This window comes from Dermacentor variabilis, chromosome 5, assembly GCF_050947875.1.
Source record: "Dermacentor variabilis isolate Ectoservices chromosome 5, ASM5094787v1, whole genome shotgun sequence".
NCBI lineage: Eukaryota > Metazoa > Arthropoda > Arachnida > Ixodida > Ixodidae > Dermacentor > Dermacentor variabilis.
Genome location: NC_134572.1, coordinates 44,781,039 through 44,803,180, shown reverse-complemented (window position 1 = coordinate 44,803,180; position 22,142 = coordinate 44,781,039). Strand labels below are relative to the sequence as shown.

The window sequence follows — 22,142 nt, the reverse complement described above, 5'->3', positions numbered from 1 at the left end:
AAGGACCGCGCCGCATGCGGCTACGGGGTTTTCGCCAGCTGAACTGGTGTACGGTCGCTCGCTTCGATCTCCGCTTCGCATGCTTCGAGAATCATGGGAAGGTAGGGGCGACGACCCAGTCGTGGTGGAGTACGTACTTAAGCTCCTCGAACGCTTAAGAAGGGCACAGGAGTTGTCAGGTGAAGCAATGACAAAGGCCCAGCAGAGGGCCAAGGTTTATTATGATCGGACAGCCAGGGCCCGTCGTTTTGAGGTTGGCGATGAGGTCATGATATTGCGCACATCGCTAAACAACAAACTAGACGTGCAGTGGGAGGGCCCAGCACTAATTGTTCAGAAACTGTCGGACGTTAACTACGTGGTAAGTCTGCCAGGAAAGCGGAAAGCACAGCAAGTTTACCACTGTAATCTGCTCAAACCTTATAGACAAAGGGAAGCAGTGGTGTGCATGATGGTAAACGTTCCTGAAGAGCTTCCGGTCGAGCTTCCGGGACTAGGCTCAGTGACGAACAGGGAAGACACCGGTCAAGTCATTAGTGACCTTATCAGTAAAGCACCGCTGTCGCCCGAGCAGAAAACCGAACTACACCAGCTATTACAAGAGTTTCAAGGTCTGTTCTCTGAGAGGCCTGGTAGGACTTCTGTACTTACTCATGATATTGAACTTACCTCCCCAGAGCCAGTACGATCCAAGGCGTATCGGGTGTCACCCCGCCAGAGCGATATTATGGAGGCTGAGGTAAAGAAAATGCTACAGCTCGGTGTTATTGAGGCAGGTGAGAGTGATTATACCTCCCCTTTGATTTTAGTTGAGGTACCGGGCAAGGAACCTCGTCCTTGCGTCGACTACCGCAGGCTTAATTCCATCACTAAGGATCAAATTTATCCGATCCCTAACATCGAGGAGCGCCTTGAGAAAGTTAGTAGCGCTCAGTTTATTTCCACCCTAGATCTTGTCAGGGGTTATTGGCAGGTTCCACTTACAGAAGAGGCTAGTAGGTATGCGGCGTTCATTTCACCAATGGGAACATTCCGTCCTAAAGTGTTGAGTTTTGGTTTGAAGAACGCGCCATACTGTTTTTCAAGCCTCATGGATAAAGTGTTAAGGGGACAGCAAGAATTCGCTTTACCGTATCTAGACGACGTAGCGATATTCTCCGCATCCTGGTCTGAGCATATGGCACACTTGCGGGCAGTGCTAACCCGCCTGCGCGAAGCGGGCTTGACAGTCAAGGCTCCTAAGTGCCAGATAGCACAGGCCGAGGTTGTCTACCTCGGTCACGTGATTGGTCAGGGTCGTCGCCGCCCCTCTGAAATAAAAGTGGCCGCTGTGCGAGACTTTCCGCAACCGCGCACCAAGACCGATATTCGGTCGTTCTTGGGTGTCGCCGGCTACTATCAGAGGTACATCCCTAGGTACTCTGATATCGCGGCTCCCCTGACGGATGCTCTAAGAAAGACAGAGCCTCAAACAGTCGTCTGGGACGAGACAAAGGAAAGAGCTTTTAGCGCCCTAAAGAGTGCCCTAACAAGCCAGCCTGTGCTACGATCGCCAGACTATACAAAAGGGTTCATTGTTCAGTGCGACGCTAGTGAGCGAGGCATGGGCGTTGTACTGTGCCAACGGGAAAATGGAGAAGTAGAACACCCCGTCCTGTATGCTAGTCGTAAGCTGACCAGTCGTGAGCAGGCGTATAGCGCCACCGAGAAAGAGTGTGCGTGTCTCGTGTGGGCCGTTCAGAAATTGTCATGCTATCTAGCCGGCTCGAGGTTTATCATTGAGACGGATCACTGCCCTCTCCAATGGCTGCAGACCATCTCTCCCAAAAATGGCCGCCTCCTGCGCTGGAGCCTCGCTTTACAACAATATTCCTTTGAGGTGCGTTACAAAAAGGGGAGTCTCAACGGTAACGCCGATGGCTTAAGTCGAAGCCCCTAACGTAGGAATCAGCCTCAAAATTGTTTGTTACTGATGTTTTCTTCCTGAGGCAGGATTTTTTTTTAACATATTGCTTTTGTTTAGTGTTTCAAAGTGATGATATGCTTTCTAGTGCAATTTTTCAATTTGTGGACGCGTTCTGAGTGATGCTAGACTACTGTAAGGAACTAGGCAGTGGTATAAAAAGGGGAAAGAGCCTGGCAGGGCTTAGTGAGGGTTGTGCCGTGCTTGCTGACTGAGCGGTTGAGTTTCAGCGTAGTTCTAACGCTTGCCGGGAACGAGAACAAAAATGTGAACTCTCCCGAAGTCACTTTGCAGTGTCCCGTGCGAACCTGAACAAGAGAACGAGGCCTTCTCTGTGCGCTGCGCTCAAGAAACGTCGAGGGACGCCCGACTTCGGTTATGAGCATCATCGAGCGACATCCCTCCGGACAGCGGATGCAGTCCCCTGTCCATCGGGATCTCCTTCCCCCGGCGGGGCGGTCTGTTGCGTTTCGCCTGCGACACGTGGTTTTGCCGGCGCGACTGCGGCGGGGCGGCAGACATTTTGGCCCGATCGTCGTCGCCACAACACTCATCGCCAGGTGTTTCCAGGCGCGACTGCGGCGATGCGACCGCCTAGGGATCATCCTCGCATTCCAGTCATTGTGCCCGAAACAGGCGATGCCAAAGCAGGGATCTCATTCCAGTCATTGTGCCCGAAACAGGCGATGCCAAAGCAGGGATCTCGTTCCAGTCATTATGCCCGAAACAGGCGATGCCAAAGCAGGGACCATCCTCTCATTACAGTCATTGTGTCCGACCGGCAGCGCCACGACAGGGTGCTACGAGATCGTGCTCGGCATGGTGCTACGGCATCGCTACGACAGTGTGCGTCACCATTAGCCCATTGTACATTCACGTGCTCGTCTTTTGAGGGGTTCCTTCTTGCCCTCAACTGCGAGAGTATAAAAACAGCTGCCCCCGGACGCCAAAAGGGAGGGCTCCGATTTCTTCTGTTGAGTGAAGTGCTCTCCCGTCTCTCTACTTCGGTCAAACCTGACCGCCAACTCTTTGCGATGTTAAAATAAACAAGTTGTTTTGTTGTTACCAGTCGACTCTTGCTTTGCCGGGACCTTCGGATGCTTCCAGTTGTACACCAGGCCGCCAGGCCAACGCTACCCTTGGGGCTTGCGACCCAGGTACAACCACGGGCGTCAGCGCCGAGTTCCCAACAGATCGTACCAGCGGTCGGATCCCAAACATCTGGTTGGCAGCGGTGAGATCGCCTACGGATCCCAAACACTAAGAAGGATGCTTCGCATGAAAAAAGGCTACGGGAGTCCATTCTGAGAACGAATGAGGTGTAATGGCGCTAGCTGAGGGGAAGGCACATGTTTTTCTGATAAATTAATTTACGCCACCATTTCGTAGCGCGTCTATGACATCTCACAGTGTGTCGAGACCGTATTAGGATTTGTAGAGATTTGTAGAGTATTAGGATCGTAGAGCTCATACGCTGTCATTCCCTATCGCAAGTGTTTAAGGGTTAATCTTGGTACCTTTCTGTCCCTTCGGGGCCGCAACGGTTTGCACACAACAGGATGAATCGCTCACGGTAGCAAAACGCCCCCGCATGGCTTACACATTTTAACGTATTCAAATTTAAAACGGTGTGGAGTCCAGTAACAGCACGACGGCGTGAGAGTACTTGGGGCACGTGGCCAAGCTTGAGCCGGCGTTTTGCAGGGGCGGCCCAAGAGAAAAGAAAAAGAACGACAGCGAGTCCCTTTCGGCAGAGTGGTCGTTTCTAGAGGAAAGCAGCTGCATATTTTCACAGCGATTGCAAGAGACGTGACCTTTGCTCGGACACTGGCCCCACTCTAGAGTGTCTTTCCTTGCATGATTAAATAGAGTAAACACCACACTGCGAAGCATAAAGAAGACGCGGGCCAGAACAATGCGAACCCCCAAGGAACGACTGCAGGGTGTAATACCCCATTATATCGTTTCTTTTCCTTTCAGATCCTTTCGTGACTCAGGAAACACTGCGTAATGTCTATACAGTACCCGCACGTAGACCTCATGCTATAGTGGCTAAGAAGACAGCCAGCATGAGAAGGCATTCAACTCTTTTGTCGCCCTTTTGTCGATGTTCAAGGCGGTATACGACCTCCCAAGTGCAGTGCTTGTTGACTGTGACGGGGAGTCATAAATGGATGCACGTGCAGTCATTATCTCCTATATATATATATATATATATATATATATATATATATATATATATATATATATATATATATATATATATATATATATATATATATATATATATATTAGTTAGTAAGAAATTTTCCCGCTCCAGAACCACCTGGATTCAAATTTGTTGCATTAAACCAACGCAAACAAACGCACCGCCACTCACGGTTACAAGTTGTTATTCAAGCCTTGAAATATTTCATGAAGGATGCCAAATATCGCAAGCGAATTGAGTTTTAAGCTGCGCAAGAACGACCAAGGAAGCACACATTAGCTCTGCAAGCTGCTCCTCATGATGCTTCTGAGCGGGCAATAGTACAGTTATAAATTACACTTCGGCGACAAGTACTTGTTACATCGGTCACGGGAATTTGGTTCTGCCTATATTCGCAAAACACCACTGCAATACAAGATTAAATGTAATTAAATAAAATTTGTTCGCTGTAAAAGTTCTGTCACAGCTAGTTCTCCATATATATACTGCCCGAGAAGCCCGTCCCTCTTGCAAAACGTTACATAATTTAGCATTACAACTTTATCTCACAATACAATCCTCAGTACTTCGTTTGAGCGTTTCCCTCTTCCTTGACAGTGTGCATTGCGATCGGCTGCAGGAAGCGCTGGGTTCTAACCCCATCGCCGGACACTCATCGGTAAAACGGCTGCAAGCGATGTCCGGCCAGGCACCCTGTTATGAAAAGGGCATCAGCTGCTTGGAGGAAACTCTCGCCGTAGGTTAATGGCTGTTAGCTTTCCTGGAGGAATGCTGTGGGTACGCACATATTGCGTGTCAGTCATCAGCTGAGTACCCGACACACAGCGTCGGAGCAAGGAAGTGGCGGCAAGGATGACGGCGATTATTGTGACGGTTAAATGACGCTCTAATGGGAGTAGCATAATCAAGGCCGTACACGTGGTTTCATTGCGCCGTCTTCCCGTGCATTTCTACACATTCCTCTAAGTTTCTAAGACTTGCGTTTCTCTACCGACACCGCCTACGGCACGCTGCGGTTCAGCTCGTGTGGAGCACGTGTATTGTGTCCGACGCGCGTGGCGAGATGCCTGACGCTATAGTGTGAGACTTTTGTTTATCAGGTGCTGTCTGGAGAACTGCGACATATTCGACCACCTAAATTGAAGTATTGGAGTCTTCGGGCGCTAAAATAGGTCTTTTTTTTTTTCCGCAGGTACGTCCAGTGACATTGGCGCAGTGGTCGGACTTTATGGGATAATTTCTGCATTTCACGCATACTCGAATAGGTGAATGAACAAGTATATGTACGGAATTCGTCGTAAGATAAACAACAGCGAAACGATCGAAACGATAAAAAAACAAATAAACTAAGATGGGACCTCACCTACACACGCAGCCTTGGCAATCGACTGAAGCAGCAATAAAAGAAAAAAAAAACATCTGCTACTTGTGATTTTTGTACTTCCCCGCATTTTTTGAGCATTTGTCCAGTTAATAGTCAGTGTTCGCTTTGCGCGCGTCTGTGTCCCTTTTTTGTATGTATGTGCTTTTCTCGGTGTTCTTATTTTTAGACCCGAGCCGAAGCTTTCTACTATGTTTTTTTACACCATATATAAAATGATAGCGCGCAGATAGCTAAACCCAGTGTGCAGGCAGCTAGTATAGAATTCGTGTCGCAATCACGTCTGATTACCACGCTATCTCTAAATATACTTTGACCATGGCAAATACCTCGGCAGTCACGCCGTTCTATCTTTCTCACAGGAAATCCTGGTTCATAACTGAGAAGATGTGAATGATCACGTGTAGTCTAAGCAATGCTACTACACCATAGGTGATTCGCTCTAGTGTCAGCTGAGTAAGAACAAAGTTCTGCACAATTACTTTTGTTATTGCGACTGTATATTTGTGACAGTAATAATGATTCTCCCTAATGCGAAATTTGAGCGCAGGGATAATTTATACGTGTACGTGTTTCACGTGTATACGTGAATTTATACGCTATACGTGTTTTCGTTTCGCGGTATATTGGCTGGCGCGGACAATCTGCCTCCTGCGGCACATTGCAAATGGAGCGGCGCGACTGCCGTGGTAATCTGGAGATACGAGAGCCAGCGCGCGGGTGACACGTGGGCGCGATTCACAGCAGCCGCCGCCGACAGACCTCCCAGACAGCGCGCCCTACTCTGGCGCCATCTCGTAGTCATCGTCATCGAACTACGCTTTTCTTCTACCGCTTTCGCCATACCCTCTTCCGCTTTCCGCCTCACGGTTCCGCTGCGCCCGCCTCTCCGCTTTCATCCTCGCCTCTTTCATCCGCCCCGCTGCGCTCCGCGTTCGCTTGCATCTTTCGCTGTGCTCGTTCGTTCGGTTACGCCGAGGGACGACGCCGACACTCGCCGCCAGAAACAGGCGCCTAAGAGCTGCGCCTTAAAACTAACAAATTGAAAACAATGATGAAAAATCTTATCATACTTTCGGGATAGTTCTCGTAATTTGAAATTCAAGTGGCCGTAAGCAGCGATGTACACGGACATAGGGACATTATATAGTAAAGTAATATCTTGGCGATTCAGGACATTCTGCTTTATGTCCCTAGATAACGCTTTTTGGTGTGTGGTTGGTAGAGCCTCATTGGTCCTCCGCAGGTGTAACATTGGAAGCATTGCTTTTAATGCTTGGGGTAAAATGGCTGATTTATGAAGGCAACAATGCCCGTTCGTAGGCTGTACTTGCTATCTTTAAGCCAGCAGTTACTTTAAAAATGCAGACGAACACCACATAAACCTTCAACATAACTACGATAAGACTAAATATCAGAGATTAGAATCAACTCAGACTGAAAGAACTAAACCTCGCATCATATGGTTGTATTATACGTGGAGAATAAAGGAAAAATCAGACATTCACCCTTTCGTAGCAATTGCTACAAAGGAAACCCAAACGGGTTCCTCGAAAGAAAAGCCTCAGAGTTGAAGAAAAATTCGTCCTGGTCCGGGACTCGAACCCGGGACCACCGCCTTTCCGGGGCAGCCGCTCTACCATCTGAGCTAACCAGGCGGCTAGCAGATGGCAGGGCGAAGTCGAATTTGTCGATAACACGAAGCAAAGGCAAGTGTTTGACGTTCTTATATACTCCATATAGACCTCCATATACGTGAAAATATGCCAGCGGGCCTTCTTGTGGATGTATCGCAGCGGAAATGTGCAGCGAATGTTCTCGGGTGTCACAATCAAAGCGTTCCATAGTCCGGCCTTGTCCGGACGCGCACTTGGATCGGCGACGTCCGCAACCGGATACAAAGGAAGCTCGACGGATCGGTGGCCTGACGTATGTACGTGTTCATCGTCCACAGAGCGACGCATACTTCGCTGCTCAAGACACGGCGTGGACACGGTCGTGGTACGAGGTGAGGTCAAATGCTTCGGAAATTGAGTCCACCGTTTCGATTGCTGCGTAGGCATGACTACGTGCACGATGCCGTTCCCTCACTTTAGGGTGCTTACATGCAGGAAATTCTTGTCTTATGCTGCACAGTGCGTGTGCTCTCTTCTGATACTAGTCTGTTCACACTGTTTGTTGAGGCTATTCTGCGGCCACATTGTACAAAGCAAATTGCAAGTCTAGGCCGCCTGCAACTTCCACTTCGCTACGCGCGACACTCTGTCAAAAACAGGACTAACGTTAGATTTACGTTGGGAAACACTGGCCAGTGCACTTAAATTTATGTGCGTGGCAAAAATTTCCGCGTGACCAAAGTTAAGCACTGTCCTTTTTAGTGGCGTTTCTTATATGTCCCAGCACAGCTTTGTGTTGTTAAACGTAAGCAAACAGTGTGCTCAGCTACTTAAAGGCAGACATTCGAACACAGACGCAAGTATAGAAACAGAACAACTCTGACGCCGTTGTTCCCTTTTTGCTAAACTTTCAGTCGTTCTGAGTGTGTTCAGGATTGCAGCGGAACAAAGCTGCAGCTTAATGGCACGGTCATGGCTTAGTGATATCTTCCTGCACAAAAACGGGTCAACCACATCGACAAGACAAGACAGAGTGCTCTGTCTCGTCTGATCTCGGCTGTCCAGTAACTGCGCGGGAAAATAGTGTTACGTCAAGCCAGTTAGGCTTGCAGCACATTATCGCAAGTGCCTTGGCAAAAAATATTCATTTTGTCTAGACTAATTTCGTTGTCAATGGGGGAAACATCGCCACGTTATAGCTTCGTTTGCTATGCTCACCGTATCCGCGAATTTAAGCTTTGCCAATAGCAATGCACTCTTGGTGAGCTTGTTCAAACGACGCGGTAATCTTAGAGATGGTGATGGGCCGACTGGCTGATACCGTACAAAAGAAAAAGAAGAAGAATACCTAAAAATGAGCAAGATCTTACGCATGCGTTCGTAATTTATTTGCTTTTCTTTTTCGACTTCACTTTCATTTCGAACTTCTGTTTTTGAGCTGTTTTACAAATGTCTTGTCAACGCACTACCGCTGAATTTAGCGGCGGCAGAAGTAGTACTTGTCTCGGACACCAACACTGTTAACTTATTTGGCGAAGAAGATGAAGACTAAGGTTGGTTTTCTTTCTTGCAGCTTTTCATCTCTCAATCAATAATATCCGTCCAAAATTGACTCGACTTATGGTGTTGCAACCTCCATTTCCTGCTAAGCGGGTAAGCATTTCGTTATGTTCGATGTCGTACTCACAGTGCACGCGGCCGACTGCCGTTCATATTAGATCTGTTACATGTCAATTAAAGGAGACAGAATGAGATGTTGCGCGTGGCTGTTAAAAAAAAAGTGGAGCCGCGGAAATGAGGCCTCTGCCAGTTCGAACTGCATATATAGGAGCCGGAATCGATAATGACGCAACCAGACACAGTGGCTCATTGGCGAAGGGCATTCTGCTTGTGTACACGATGTCGCGGGTTCGATTTCCATCCGCTTGCAGAAGGCAGTGGAATACAAAAACGTCCGTGCATCGAGCGTTGTTGGAAAAAAAGAAAAAAAAATCCGGAGCCTTCCCATAAGGATAATAACTCTCACGAATCGGTCATTTGTAGGGGTGTGCAAATTTTGAAAACTTGCACGGCAAGTGGAGCGCGCTACGCCACTCGAGGAGCCAGGCTTTTCGGGTTCAATCGCTATCATTCGCACTCTCCACTGAGTCCTGAGTATGCGAATAAACTGCTCATTTGCTTTTATTGCTCTATTTGTGCTTTTAATAAACAATTCATAACGTACATTATAATTACAGGACGGTGATAACGTTTTGAATACACTAGGATCTGAAGATTATTTTATGCTGATAGTAAGAATGGCTGTTGACTGTACGAAAACTATTCGATATGTTCGATTCGATCCGCATCTGGCATTTTTCGATTAGTTGGCGAAAATAATTATTCGCACGCTCCAATTCGAGTGATAATGACACGGTTCATTCCTTAACGATCACACGATGTTATTTAGGAACGCAAGGTATAAGAGACAACAGTGGCTTCAAAGAGTGGTAAAATGCAGTTCAAAGCACGACTGTACCTGTTTTTTTTTCGTTTTTTTTTACTGTACGTTATCGGCTCTGCGTAACCGAAGCCTTTATTGCTTTTTGCGCGTTCATTTGCTTATTTTGTATATATTTTTAAAATTTTGCTGCATTAACCCCACGTTTTGTACACCATTTTTTTTTTTAACCAAGGGTCCCATTGGGCGGGCGTTGACTTTGGGACCCTCGTCTGCATACTATCTTTACCTAATCACTGCTTGTTGAACTTCTTGAAGAAGAAAACGGGGTCAAGGAATGTAGAGACGAAATGACTAACAGTGAGCGAACAAATGCCCAGCCTGGAACAAATGCCCCAAGTTTCGACAAAGGGAGTTGTCTCCTTCAAGACATTGGATTGAGAATTGTTCGAGGTTATTAGGTTTCGGGTTCACCTTGGCTCTACAGACTCATTTTTTTTGTTTTTGTTCGGCAGTGTTTGAATCTTTACTGCATTTCCTGCTTTCTGTTAGTGCTAAGAACATTTTAATGGAGGGAAAACACGGTTTTGTAGCGGGGCACTCCACAGAAATAAACTTGATTACATTTATGACCCATGCTTCCAGTTTGGTACATAATAGGAGATAATTAGATGCTCTTTATTTTGGCCTAAGTAAAGCGTTTGATGTAGTTTGCAATGATCTTATTACAAAGCTCACGCAAATGAACCTACCTTCATACATCACTGTCCTGGTATGAAATTACCTACGCAATAGATCGTGCTTCGTTGGCACTAACAGACAGAGTTCTATTAGCTATGAGGTCACTAGCGAAGTTCCTCAAGGATCTGTTCTTAGCCCTCTTCTTACCGTTCATAAATGATATTTCGTCAGCAATTCGACACTCTTCATTCCTTCTATATACTGACAACGTAAAGCTATTTAAAACTGTAAACAGTATTCAGGACTGCATTGACCTCCAAAAAGAAATTTCTTCACTAAGGAACGCAAGGTGCAGAAACAATAAGCAGCTATTAAATGCCTTAAAGAACTGTGGTATTAAGTTACACCCAGAAAACACCCCATGTACAATTTCCGTACACCCTTCGGGATGCTACACTGCCCACGGTCGATGAAATGAAAGATCTTGGTGTGTCTTTCGACAAAACGCTAAGCTTCTCTTCACACGCTAATTATGCGAAACAACGAGATCTTCGAGCTCTTGGTATTGTCTTATATCGCATGATTTCCATTCCCCTGTTGCCTCTCTGAAGTTGTATTAAAAATTATGGGGTTATACGTGCCAAAACCTTTCTGATTATGAGGCATGCCGTTGTGGAGGACTCCGGAAATTTCGATCACCTTGGTTTCTTTAACGTGCACCTAAGTCTAAGCACACGGGTGTTTTCGCATTTCGCCCCCATCGAAATGCGGCGAAGTTCTATTCTACTGTGTGCCTTACACTACTAGAGTACGCCTCTATAGTTAGGGGCGGAACGTGCAAATCCAATTCTCACCTCAGCGAATGCGTCCACAATGACCTGATATCAATTTTCAAGCACCGCTTTTGCTATTGAGGCGACCATAGCCCCATCAAGTATACCTCAACTCACACCTCTAAAATGAAGACGTATCAAGTCAGACCTCTTGTTACTCTATAAGGCGGTCCATGGCATTGTACATGGCCCAAAGGTTTTAAAATCGAGTACGTGTCATTTTCCGTGTCGCAGAAGCATACCAGGCAGCACTTCACATTTTATTCCCTGCCTTGTTGCGTTAAAGACTGTCATATGGCACGACTAGAAAAAAAAACATGTAATAAATATTTTGCCTGTATTGACATATTTCAGAGTTAATTTCCTGTGTTTTGTATAAATGTAGGTACCCATGCATGATTGACTCCCCTTTACGCCTGCCTCCTAGTTTTATGTTTACCGATTTGATTCTCCATCTCGCATTGTTATTTGTACCCATTATGTGTTTTTTGCATATTTTGTCTTGCGTACTACTCTTTAAGTGCACCAATACGAAGGCTCCGTAGCTGTTCCCAGGTACTATAATAAATATTTGATTTATTTATTTATTTAGTGATGGATCCTTCTTCTTCTTATTGTTGTTATTATTATTTATTCATTCAAGGGTTAAAATGGTTGGGAACGTATCAGAACGTATAAAATGCTCAAGCTTTGAGATTAGGGTTAAGGTTTATAATGTTGAGGGAAGTTTAACTTGGCTCTATCGCAACTCGTTGAAAACATGACTTATGTCTTCAGATTCTGGCGCTCTCTGGTCACATTTGAACCTGACGCCATCAAACATACATAAGTCAATCAAATAAATGCTTTATAATTTATTATTTAATTTATTATAATAAATCAACTTTATGGGCGGCGCAAAAATGCGATGCGACACGCCCCACGGATGAATTCCTTTCATGTCTGTGTAGAACGCGATATCTTTGTCTGACCTGAAAAAACGACATTGACGGAAGGGCAGTTGGTGAAGCTGTTGCACAATATCTGCATAGATAATTATGCGCTGCATGCGTAATTTCGTTCTGCCACCGAAGCACGTTGATCACTCGGAATATTGCTGCATTTGTGGTTCAGTTAGTGATTATAACAAGCCAGAAACTCAGCTACGCAAAAGTGGTTTTACAGATTCTGGCACGGTTGAAATAATTTATAAGACACGAATTATATGCACAGGTACAATGCATTGTGCTTTATTGCGTTGAATTGAACGCTTTGCCAATGTACGCTAGATCACCGAAACTTTTTATTTCCTTTTCTAAATGCTGGAACTCCCAGTTTGTCAAGTTCTCATTGTAGCTATGGTTTATTTATCTGAAGTCCTCAGTTTGGAAACGTAGACGCTGAGGCTACTTCTGAAGCTTTTATCTGCACAATGAATCTTGTGACTGTGTAAAGGAACGCTTCTATAAATTCTCCATTTCTGTTTCTGTCAAGCTCGAGCGTGCTTCCGCAAGAAGTGTGCAATGCGGCAGCTTGCGAAATAAATTGTGTTGCGACTCAATGTATATACATGAGCGTCTCGTCCTCCTTTGTATAAGCAGGAAATTCGGGCGTCAATCATTATTCGCATCTATGTTTCAATGGTTGCAGCATGCACCGGTTGAAACAGCATGGCGGCGCGGCGAGTACCGACGAGTACTTCTCCCGAACTTCGAGCTCGAGCGAAGACGACGATGACGTCACGCTTGACGGGGCGCCGTTCGAGTCCCCGCTGCCGCGCCTCAGGGACGAATCCGTGGCCCAGCTGAGGCTCGCCAAGGCCGGCTGCCGAGACACCGGGCGGCAGGGTAGGAACTGCCACACCTACAGCAAGGGGGCAGGCTTCTCACTGGGCAACGATGGCGACTCGTCGCACTCGCCAACGACGAAATCAAGGTCAGTAGCCCCACTGATTCCGTAGTGCGGTAAAGGAGTACTGACCACAACTTTTTTTACTCTTCATTTATTTTTGACAAGTCAAGATCGCTGACCTCCAAACCCTAGAAAAACAAAAACCAAAAGAAAACGGCTATCCTCAAAGCACACTAAGTGAGTACCTACCTGCAATGGCTGACTGCGAACTAGCTTATGTTTCAATTTCCAGGAGGTGTGCGCGTCGTCACTGCATGGCGCAGAAGGAAGTAACACTGGTAGCAAGTTGTCGCGACGTTTTGACACAATATCCGGCTTGCTAGGTGGTTTCTTAATGTCCTGCTCCCCCGTGACCGCGTTCTGTATTATGACGTGACGAGAAATACACCACCTGGAAAAGGAACCCGAAACTGTCCGTAAAAGAAAAGCTATGGAAGTACATTCGTTAGGGCGCTTACGGTGTCGCCAGCATTTTTTTCCGCGGTTTCAAGGTCCAGGACCTTCGCTTAGCGCAGGAAGCGAAAAGTCGAAACTGTAATTATAGTACTCCTTCAAACATAGTACTCCACTTGCAGACAGGATTCCTTTAGGCAATGCTCCAGTACTCCATACAGTACTCCTTTAAGCACAAACAAGGTGTTATATGGACGGCACTTTCAAACAGTGCGTGAGAGATGAGGGGCATGCAACACACACACACACACACACACACACACACACACACACACACACACACACACACACACACACACACACACACACACACACACACACACACGCACACACACACACACACACGCACACACACACACACACACACACACACACACACACACACACACACACACACGCACACGCACGCACGCACGCACGCACATGTTGTTTGATTACTCCACGGAAGTCGCGCTTTCTTTGCGAGCTATCGTAATGGTGCAATATCAACGCATGCGCAGTCTCTGTTTTGACACTGAGTCCAGTAGTTAGCCGGAATGGAGGGCACACCTTGCGGGTGACGTCTAAAGTTCCTCAATGCAAGCTGCAAGCGAGCGCGCAAATGACGCGGTAGTTTTAATGGGTATTTACGGATTCGACAGCTTAGGTCATAACTGTTGGCTTTGCTTCCCCCACGCATCCCGCGCTTATGCGCACATGCATGAACTCAAAAAGCAATTTTCTCAATTCTTCTGCCCTTCGCTTAATTTCATTACACCTGTTTTCGTTTCCTTTTCTCCTAACGACTGTGCAAGCCACCACAGCTGTTGATCTGTGAGCGACAGCACGACAAGTCGTTCTAGTAGACGACACCAGTTTGTCCCCCGTATTGTGAAACCATTCTTGACTCGAAGCACTTCCTCCACTCTGCCGAGTTGACCATAGCGTCGCCACTCAACTGAAGAAAGCGCTACGCCTCTCAAGAATTGCTGTGGTGCCTCATGGGAACGCAGTGACCGCTTGTGTCGAGGCGCGGCGCTGCCATGCACATTCTTGAGTCGAGGTGGATCTTTAAGTGGAGGACCGTTCTAGCTTACGGTGCTAAACCTAGCTCCTCTTGTATCGCAAGGGATCTTCGTTCTGGTCTTCGGCCAAAGTGCTGACAGAAAGTGGTTTAACGTGGGAAGCGGGAATAAATCGAATAACGTAAAAATGGTGTCCAGACGTTTGGAATTTCAGGATAGGTATTCACGTTTCTCTTCACTGCGGTTGGTGCTACGCAAAGCACGCAGGTTGGCGGAATAGCGCGCGAACGCGTGCATGTATTTTTCGCTTGTGTTCACTTCCCGATGAATGCCAACCTGGTAATAACAACGGTCAATATGAAAGGCGTCGTTAAATCTTGAATGGCCTAACTATTTGGTCTTACGAGCAATATTTCATGCACAATTTACGAGAACGTCCTGCAGGCGCCCACGCGGCTAGCGGCGCGTTACGTATGTCAAGTGCTTCATACTCACTATGTCTTGACCTTGAACTGAGGCACAGTGAGGGTACGTAGCGCGCCTAATACGACATACCACACGTTCAGCCTGTTTGTGTTATTGTATAGTTAATATACTTGAGGACGCCATAAGTATTTTAGAACGCTACACCAACACCGAAAACCGTGCAACAGTCCACATATGGCATCATAATGCCCGAGCCATGGGATGTGGCATTATGTTTAGCGTCTACGGCAAAGTGAAACATGTCCTTAGTGATTTCTTGTGGCACGAAGAAAAATTAATAGTGGCTGTTTTCTATGTAAGGAACACGCAGGTAAATTTCGAAAGCAGTTAAAGTCTGGAATTGTTTATGAGATCAGCTTAGCGGGTGAGCACTACAAGCTAGTTGCAATAAATAAATGCTTTGATGAGAAGACCGATGCCCTGCTGGATCTCCCGTGTTACCCTCTTTCTACTCGTTCATTTTTCACTATGGTCTGTGCTGAAAGAACCTATACTTCATTCGTTCGCAGACAATGCTGACGCTTTCGCCTATAGGCTGTGGAACTGCAGGGAGTTCAACAGCGCAGACGTGTCGAAAAAATGACACGAGAAAGTTACAATCGTCACATGTTTAGTGGGCCGGGAAGTCTCAAAAGCAGACGTGACCTGTTCGCGAAATCCGAAACCCTGTCGTAAGCGGCGTGTCAAGTGTTGATGTAAGAAACGGCCGTTTGTATGCACTATTCTAGATGGAGACGTTGAAGCCATGAAAGTATGTGGCATGTCCAGCAGACATGATGCTTTCAAAAGGAAGCGTCCCGGGCGAACCGTCCCGGACATTGCTGAACGTTGTTGGACACTGCTGGACATTGCTGCTGCGTGTTGCTGTTGGCGAGCTCAGGTTTATGTAGCCCTAGCTGTGCTAACCTTACAGATGTGCCGTTAGCCGGCTCCGTTCTCTACGCAATGCAACAACAAACGGTACCTGAACATGTTCACTGCAGCAAAAACACCCCTTCAAGCGCGCAATTACTTTATCAAAGCGATTATTTTGTGCCTTCTTTTTCGGAGTCTGGCGCGTCTGCGCGGTCGTCGGCTTTCTTGCCGAGTAAGGTGGGCCAGCCCCGGAGAACGTGCACGGGTAAGCGAGGCTGACCTCAGAGATGGCGTAATGAAAACTGGGCCGATCCCCGAAGCCGTGCAATGCGCAGTCACGTCGATCACGTGGGTCGGTTGGTGGAGCTAGGTTTCCGCGTCTTGCTGGTTTTCCGGGCAGGCACGTAATCTCTCGCAGGAAAGTAAGTGTTTTATAGCATTTAATTAATTACTTCACGAAATCTTCGCTTCACGTATACATTCCAGAATGTGCGTTGGATCTGCGCATATTTTTGTTCATTGCGAAACAGGTCGTGGAGGCACATCTCCAGGAGCGCGGACACGTACGCGCTGTCTCAGCTGCTCGACTGCTCCGACACAGAGGCCCTCTTCACGCTCGTCCTCATGGGGGTCAGCTTCGACGCGCTGCTGGAGAACGCCGCGCTCGACTGCGCAGCGCTCAACACGCTGCTCGCTTTGCTCGCCAAGGCGTGCGCGTGCCGCCAGACTGAACACCTGAGACTACTGCTGGGAACCGTGGCGGCCAACAACAGGTTCCTGCGGAACGTCGAACAGCAGCTTGTCTGCAGGTAGCTCACAACGAACGCGCGTTCGAACCTTCCCTACGCAGTTGAACTCGGAATAAGTCGAATTCAATTAGAATCGTTCGAAATTTCGCTATCTTATATAGAGATTTGAGAAGGAAAATTTATGCTGTACCTATGTGTGAACCACTTATTAAGGAAGCAAAGGAGCAAGCGTATGTGCGCGTGTTTGAGTGTGTGCGCGTGTTGTGTGTACGGATAACTTCTATACATCTGATTTCAGTATACATATATTATACTGTCCCCTGCCAAGCTGTTGGCTTCTTTCTACGACAACTGGGGCGATCCACTCGTCCACTTGGCGTTAATGCCACGTGGACGACCCTATCAACCTATTTTGATAAGGGAAGTATAAGCTATCGTGTATTTTGCTTCAGCGCTATCAATCAAGACCCACGATTCCTTGAATTTACTTGATTGCGACGTTTATTCTCTAATGCAGCGACAGAACTGCGTTTCATTAGTCACAACGTTGCAGCTGTTCTTTAGTGGCGTTGAACTTACCAAATAGCCGGGTCCACAATTCTGTGTGCTAAAGGAATAGTAAAACTCCGACACTGACAGTTGGATTACAGATCAGTCAATGTTTTTGTCTTGCGGAGGTTATACAAACACGTGGAAGGCAATGCCTTGTCTCACAGGCTGCATAGTTAGGCTTTCGCATACAGTAAAAAAAATGAGCTGTCGTCAGCGCATGGTCCGTTTGGTTTGCCCAATTGTCGTGTTGTATACCTACGAGGGGTGATCAGAAAGTTTTGCAACTCGCACATAAGGAAAACTGCCAGACCTTGGAAAAAAATTATTTTTCAACATAATTTCCCCTCACACTAATGCACTTCTTTCATTTTCCTGGAAGGCTTTTGATACCTTGCAAAAAACAAAGTATCTTCCTGGTTGCAAAGCCACTCCTCCGCGGCAGTTTGAAGCGAGTTCAAGTCATCAAAGCTCGTTCCCTTGAGGTGTTTCTTCAAATTCGGAAATAAATAAAAGTAACTCGGGGCCAGTTCGGGACTTTAGGGTGGGTGGTCCAGCTGTTCGAAACCACACTCTCGAATGGCAGCCTGGGCAACACGAGACCTGTGAACCGGGGCGTTGTCGTGCAGGAGGAGGACACCTCTTCTCACAAATCCTCGGCGTTTTTCCACGATTCGCTTGTAACTGTCTTACTGTTTTCAAGATACTCAATGAGCAGGATCCCCTTTGCACCCCAAAAAGTGTCGCCATCACTTTTCTCCCTGAGCGTTGGCTCTTGAATTTTTTCGGAGGAGCGGACCCCGAATGCCTCCACTATATAGACTGCTGTTTTGTTTCTGGGTCCCACTGATACAGCCACGTTTCATCCCCAGTCACAAGGCGGGAGAGAACATCTTTTGGGTCGCTTGAATAGAGGCGCATAAGTTCCCTTGATGAATGCACGCGGGGGTGTCGGTCTTGCGCTGAGTAATTCCGTGGCACCCACCATGCCAAGACTTTCGACATACCCAAACTTCGTGGATGATAGTAAAAACACTGTCATAAGAAATGCTCAATTCTTCGGCAACTTCGGACACCTTGATTCGGTGTTTATTCATGCTAAGGCTCTCTGCTGAGGCTGAATGGTCCAAATCGGTTGAAGTGGTCGGCCGCCCTGACCTTCGGTTGTCTTCCACGTGCACACGGCCACGTTTAAACACACTGAACCACCCAGTCACTCTAGCATATGAAGGACGTTCATTGCCATACACATTCGCCATTCTCCTACTGTGGATTTTCTTGGCGGAACTTCCCTTCATTGCACAAAAATTTGATAACGCTCTGGTACTCGAGCTTGAAATCGTGAGAGGACGCCATGTTTGACTGACTGATGCAGACCAAGTAACGAACTGGAAGGTTTGATACTCAGGCTTTGCTAGGCTGCAGAGATGACCTAAACTATAGGCAGGGATATATCACTTTCAAAAATTTGGTTATAGCCAAGTTGCAAAACTTTTTGATCTCCCCTCGTATTTACTTCCTCGCACTTTAGTTCCACACAATCTTTCTTTTTTTAATATCCAATGGTTCTTTTAATTTTTCTTCACAGACGGAGATTTCCGGCCTTTTGGGACCAGTTCGTGGTACCTCTGGTGACGGTCGTGGAGAAGTCAGTGAAACTGCTTCCACGTGATGGAACGAATAACCTCTGTGGCGTCGCTGCTGCTTTACTAGACCTAGTCAACAGCAGCCTGCAGGACACGCAGCCTATCGACGCGAATATTGTGGAGGCGGTAGAAAGTGTTGGCACACACTTGGCCGAGGCGAACAAGCTCGATTTCCGGCGAGTCGTTGGGAGGACACATTACGCCTCGTTTCCCGGGGACGGAGACGCTGGAGAGAAGACAACCGTGCTTCCAGCGGACTTCATTCAAAGCGTGCAACTGGGCGAAACAGTAGAAGTCGACTCTTTTCGTCCAGCCACGACAGCTGAGTACATAAAGGTCCAGTACAGCCGCCTCAAGCAGCTCTTTCTGCTTCCTTTGGAGAAAGTATTGACCACGTTGCAGTCGTTCCCGTCCTCGGCTGAAGTCCGCAACCCTGTCATTTACACAAAAGTGAAGATTGGTCCTCCCATATGCACGTTCAATGGCGTCGGCAACAAAATAAACTTCACCATTGTAGATAGCAGAGATTGCGAGTCCAAGCTGCAGCCAGGATGCATGATCTGCATAAGCAACGATGGCTTTGAAACAGTCTTCTTCGGCAAGGTACTCTGGCGAAGTTTCAAAGACAAAGAACGGGGACACATGGTTGCGTCCTTTCCCGATACTAGGAGGCTTGAGGGCGTGGCTTCCGCTCGAGGCTTTGTCATGACGGAGTCTCCTGAGTTTTATGAAGACTATGCTTCTGTTTTTGGTGTGATGAAACAGTTTGAGAAGACACAGCTGCAGCTCCCTTTCAGAAAATACGTTGTTGACAGGCGCAGCGATGCCGCTGCGACTGGCTACATGAACCACAACACCGTTTTTGACATGAAAGCACTGTTCCAAAAGAGTGTATTCATACGCCCGCACAAGGACCGAGATTGGCCGAACAGCGAAGAGACTGAACTTGACCGCTACCAATACGACTCCATTCAGACGGCAGTTTCGAGGGCCGTCACGCTCGTAGAGGGAATGCCTGGAACAGGCAAAACGTTCGTGACGACGCGGCTTGTATCTGTAATGTTAGACAACATCGATGTCTCCCATGGAGGTCCCATTCTGATAATATCGAAGGACAAGGAAAGCATTTGCTCGCTAATGGCGCACTTTGAAGGAGTGCTGGACGACGTTGAAGTCGTTAGCGGAGACAGCGATCTTTTTCAAATGACAAAGAAAGTGCTGTCTGCCGGACCAAACCCTGAAGTAGTCGAGCCGACACCATTGCGCTTGCTGAGACGACATGTCGACGAGCTTGAACAACTGAAGTCACGAACTAGGAACCAGCAAGATCATTTAAGACGTATTCCGTCTAGGCTTCTAGGTGAGAGCGAGCTTAAATCCGTGATGAGTGACAAGCACTACAAGAGCTTGTTTTTCACGATGGTCACTGGGGCTGAAGACAAGCTGAGAGACTGGCTGCTTGCTGACAATGAAGATGTTGTAGCAAGGTTTTCTTCAGGCCACCGCGGTTCTCTATCTGAGGATGAAGTCTGTTACGTCAGTGATGTGTGGGCGCTTGACATGGAGAGCAGGTATCGGCTCTATGGTTACTGGAGGGACAACTATTATGAGAGGAAATCACGTGAGTGGCTCGATTTGGTAGGAAGGTTCAAAACACTACTTTTGCTGAAGGAAGAAGTGGAAGAAAAATTGCAATTCGAGACTCTTCGCGTACCGAAGATTGTAGGAGTAACTCTCTGTTCGCTACCTAAAATATGGAAGGCACTCAGAGATATTAAGCCCCACATTATTATTGTGCTAGAAGCACGTTCAATTCCGGAGCCCTTCATGTTTCCAGTAATAACACTTAACCCTCACCATATTGTTTTCATTAGTGATACACAAAACGTTTTCGATGTGCAGGAAGATGTTGGTGCAGCTCATGACTCGTTATTTGACCGTCTTGTGAAACAAGGGGTCGCCTGCTGTCAGCTTTTGACGCAGTACCAACTCAACCCAAGCACAGTAAAAATTTTAGATGCTTTCAAGACGAAAAAAATTCTTGAAAGGTACGAGTTCAAGACCGAACTTTCCGACATACGGGGAGTGTCGTCGAACTTGCGTTTCATTGACCATTCCGTGAGCTACGACAGGGACAATATTATCGCGTGTGCTCTCGAAGCGGAATTTCTGGCATCGTTGGCGAAGTACTTGCTCCTGCAGGGCTACCGCCCAAGCCAAATCTCCGTGTACGCGCCCACAGCGGATCAAGTTGAACTCATCAAATCGAACTTGTGTGGCCTAGAAGAAGAGCCTCCGGTCACTACAGTGGAGAAAGCTAAAGGCTGCAAGAACACCATTGTCCTCATGTCATTCGCGTGTCCCAACACGACGTACGACATCAACGCCTCCTGCAGGGACCACTATAACGTCATCGCGTCTTCTACGATAGGACTGTACTGCATCGGCAACATTACGTACTTGTCGGATAACACCAAAACATGGAAGCAGGTTGCTCCCGTCCTTTGCGCAGAAGGTCTGGTGGGGCCGCTCGAGCTCAAGTGCCAGCTACACCCGGAGAAGACCACAGCCGTGTCGAAGGCAAGGGACTTCGCTGATGTGCTCGACGGCGGCTGCAGTACACCGTGCAATGCCTTCCTGCCTTGCGGTCACCTGTGTCCCAAAACATGCCACCTTACGGACAAAGACCACCAGCAGACCGTGTGCACCAAGCCTTGCAAGAAGCTGCTCTTGTGCGATCACCCTTGCAAGGCATTGTGTGGAGAACCTTGTCCAAGTGAGTGCGACGTCATGGTGAACGCGCTGAGTCCCTGTGACCACGTCGTTAGAGTCCCCTGCTCGGCCGTGCTCAATGCGAGCGAGGTGCGCTCCCAATGCAACGAAGTGTGCGGAAAGAAGATCAGCAAGGGCGTCCGCTGCGCACGAAAGTGTCGCGACTGCTTTCTTGAAAGCACTCACCTTAACGACGATGTCTACTTCGAAGAGGAGCCCTCAATCTGCACGAGCTGCAGAATCATGTGACGGTGTAGAAATGTTTTTTTTTTACTTTCTTTTTGCATACAGAGCGTGTACATAGTCTTCTCAGACACTTCGGAAAGTTCCTGTTTTGTTTTCATTTTGTAGCTGCGGCCAGTTGAAAAGTACTTTCCCATGGAAATAAAACAACATGAAACATGTTATTGCGTAGCGTTGATAAGAATTAGAGAAAGAGTGTCGATTAGGCATAGTGTCGCGAATACGCATAGCGCAACCTCGGAAAAAAGTTCCGGCTAGTTCGAGGCACGGAAAAAAAACAAGGAGAAATGCAATCGGCGTTGCACATGCAAAATTGCTTGATGGCCATGCCGAAAGTTGGCAGTTACTGACTTCAAACAATGCTTTCTACAG

The 22,142-nt window shown here is 47.3% G+C and overlaps 1 protein-coding gene across 2 annotated transcripts; it reads left to right on the top strand.

Moving 5' to 3' along the window:
• The first annotated feature begins 6,773 nt into the window (after positions 1–6,773).
• Positions 6,774–21,929, top strand: LOC142582502 (NFX1-type zinc finger-containing protein 1-like). Of its 2 annotated transcripts, XM_075692304.1 has the most exons (5): positions 7,476–7,561; positions 8,743–8,822; positions 12,753–13,037; positions 16,342–16,620; positions 18,698–21,929. In XM_075692304.1, the coding sequence occupies exons 3-5, from the start codon at positions 12,754–12,756 to the stop codon at positions 21,774–21,776; spliced, it is 3,642 nt and encodes a 1,213-aa protein (XP_075548419.1). In that variant the 5' UTR covers positions 7,476–7,561; positions 8,743–8,822; position 12,753; the 3' UTR covers positions 21,777–21,929. The 2 variants fall into 2 exon arrangements, with proteins under 2 accessions (XP_075548418.1, XP_075548419.1); XM_075692303.1 differs by lacking the exon at positions 8,743–8,822 and having other exon boundaries at positions 6,774–7,561.
• Positions 21,930–22,142: the final 213 nt, after the last annotated feature.

Bases quoted from the DNA above. Each gene is read 5' to 3' on its own strand.
- LOC142582502 (XM_075692303.1), top strand. From the start codon at position 7,485: ATGTACGTGTTCATCGTCCACAGAGCGACGCATACTTCGCTGCTCAAG. The intron at 13,038-16,341 runs GTCAGTAGCCCC...ATTGCGAAACAG, and splicing joins TCGCCAACGACGAAATCAAG to GTCGTGGAGGCACATCTCCA. The intron at 16,621-18,697 runs GTAGCTCACAAC...TTTTCTTCACAG, and splicing joins GAACAGCAGCTTGTCTGCAG to ACGGAGATTTCCGGCCTTTT.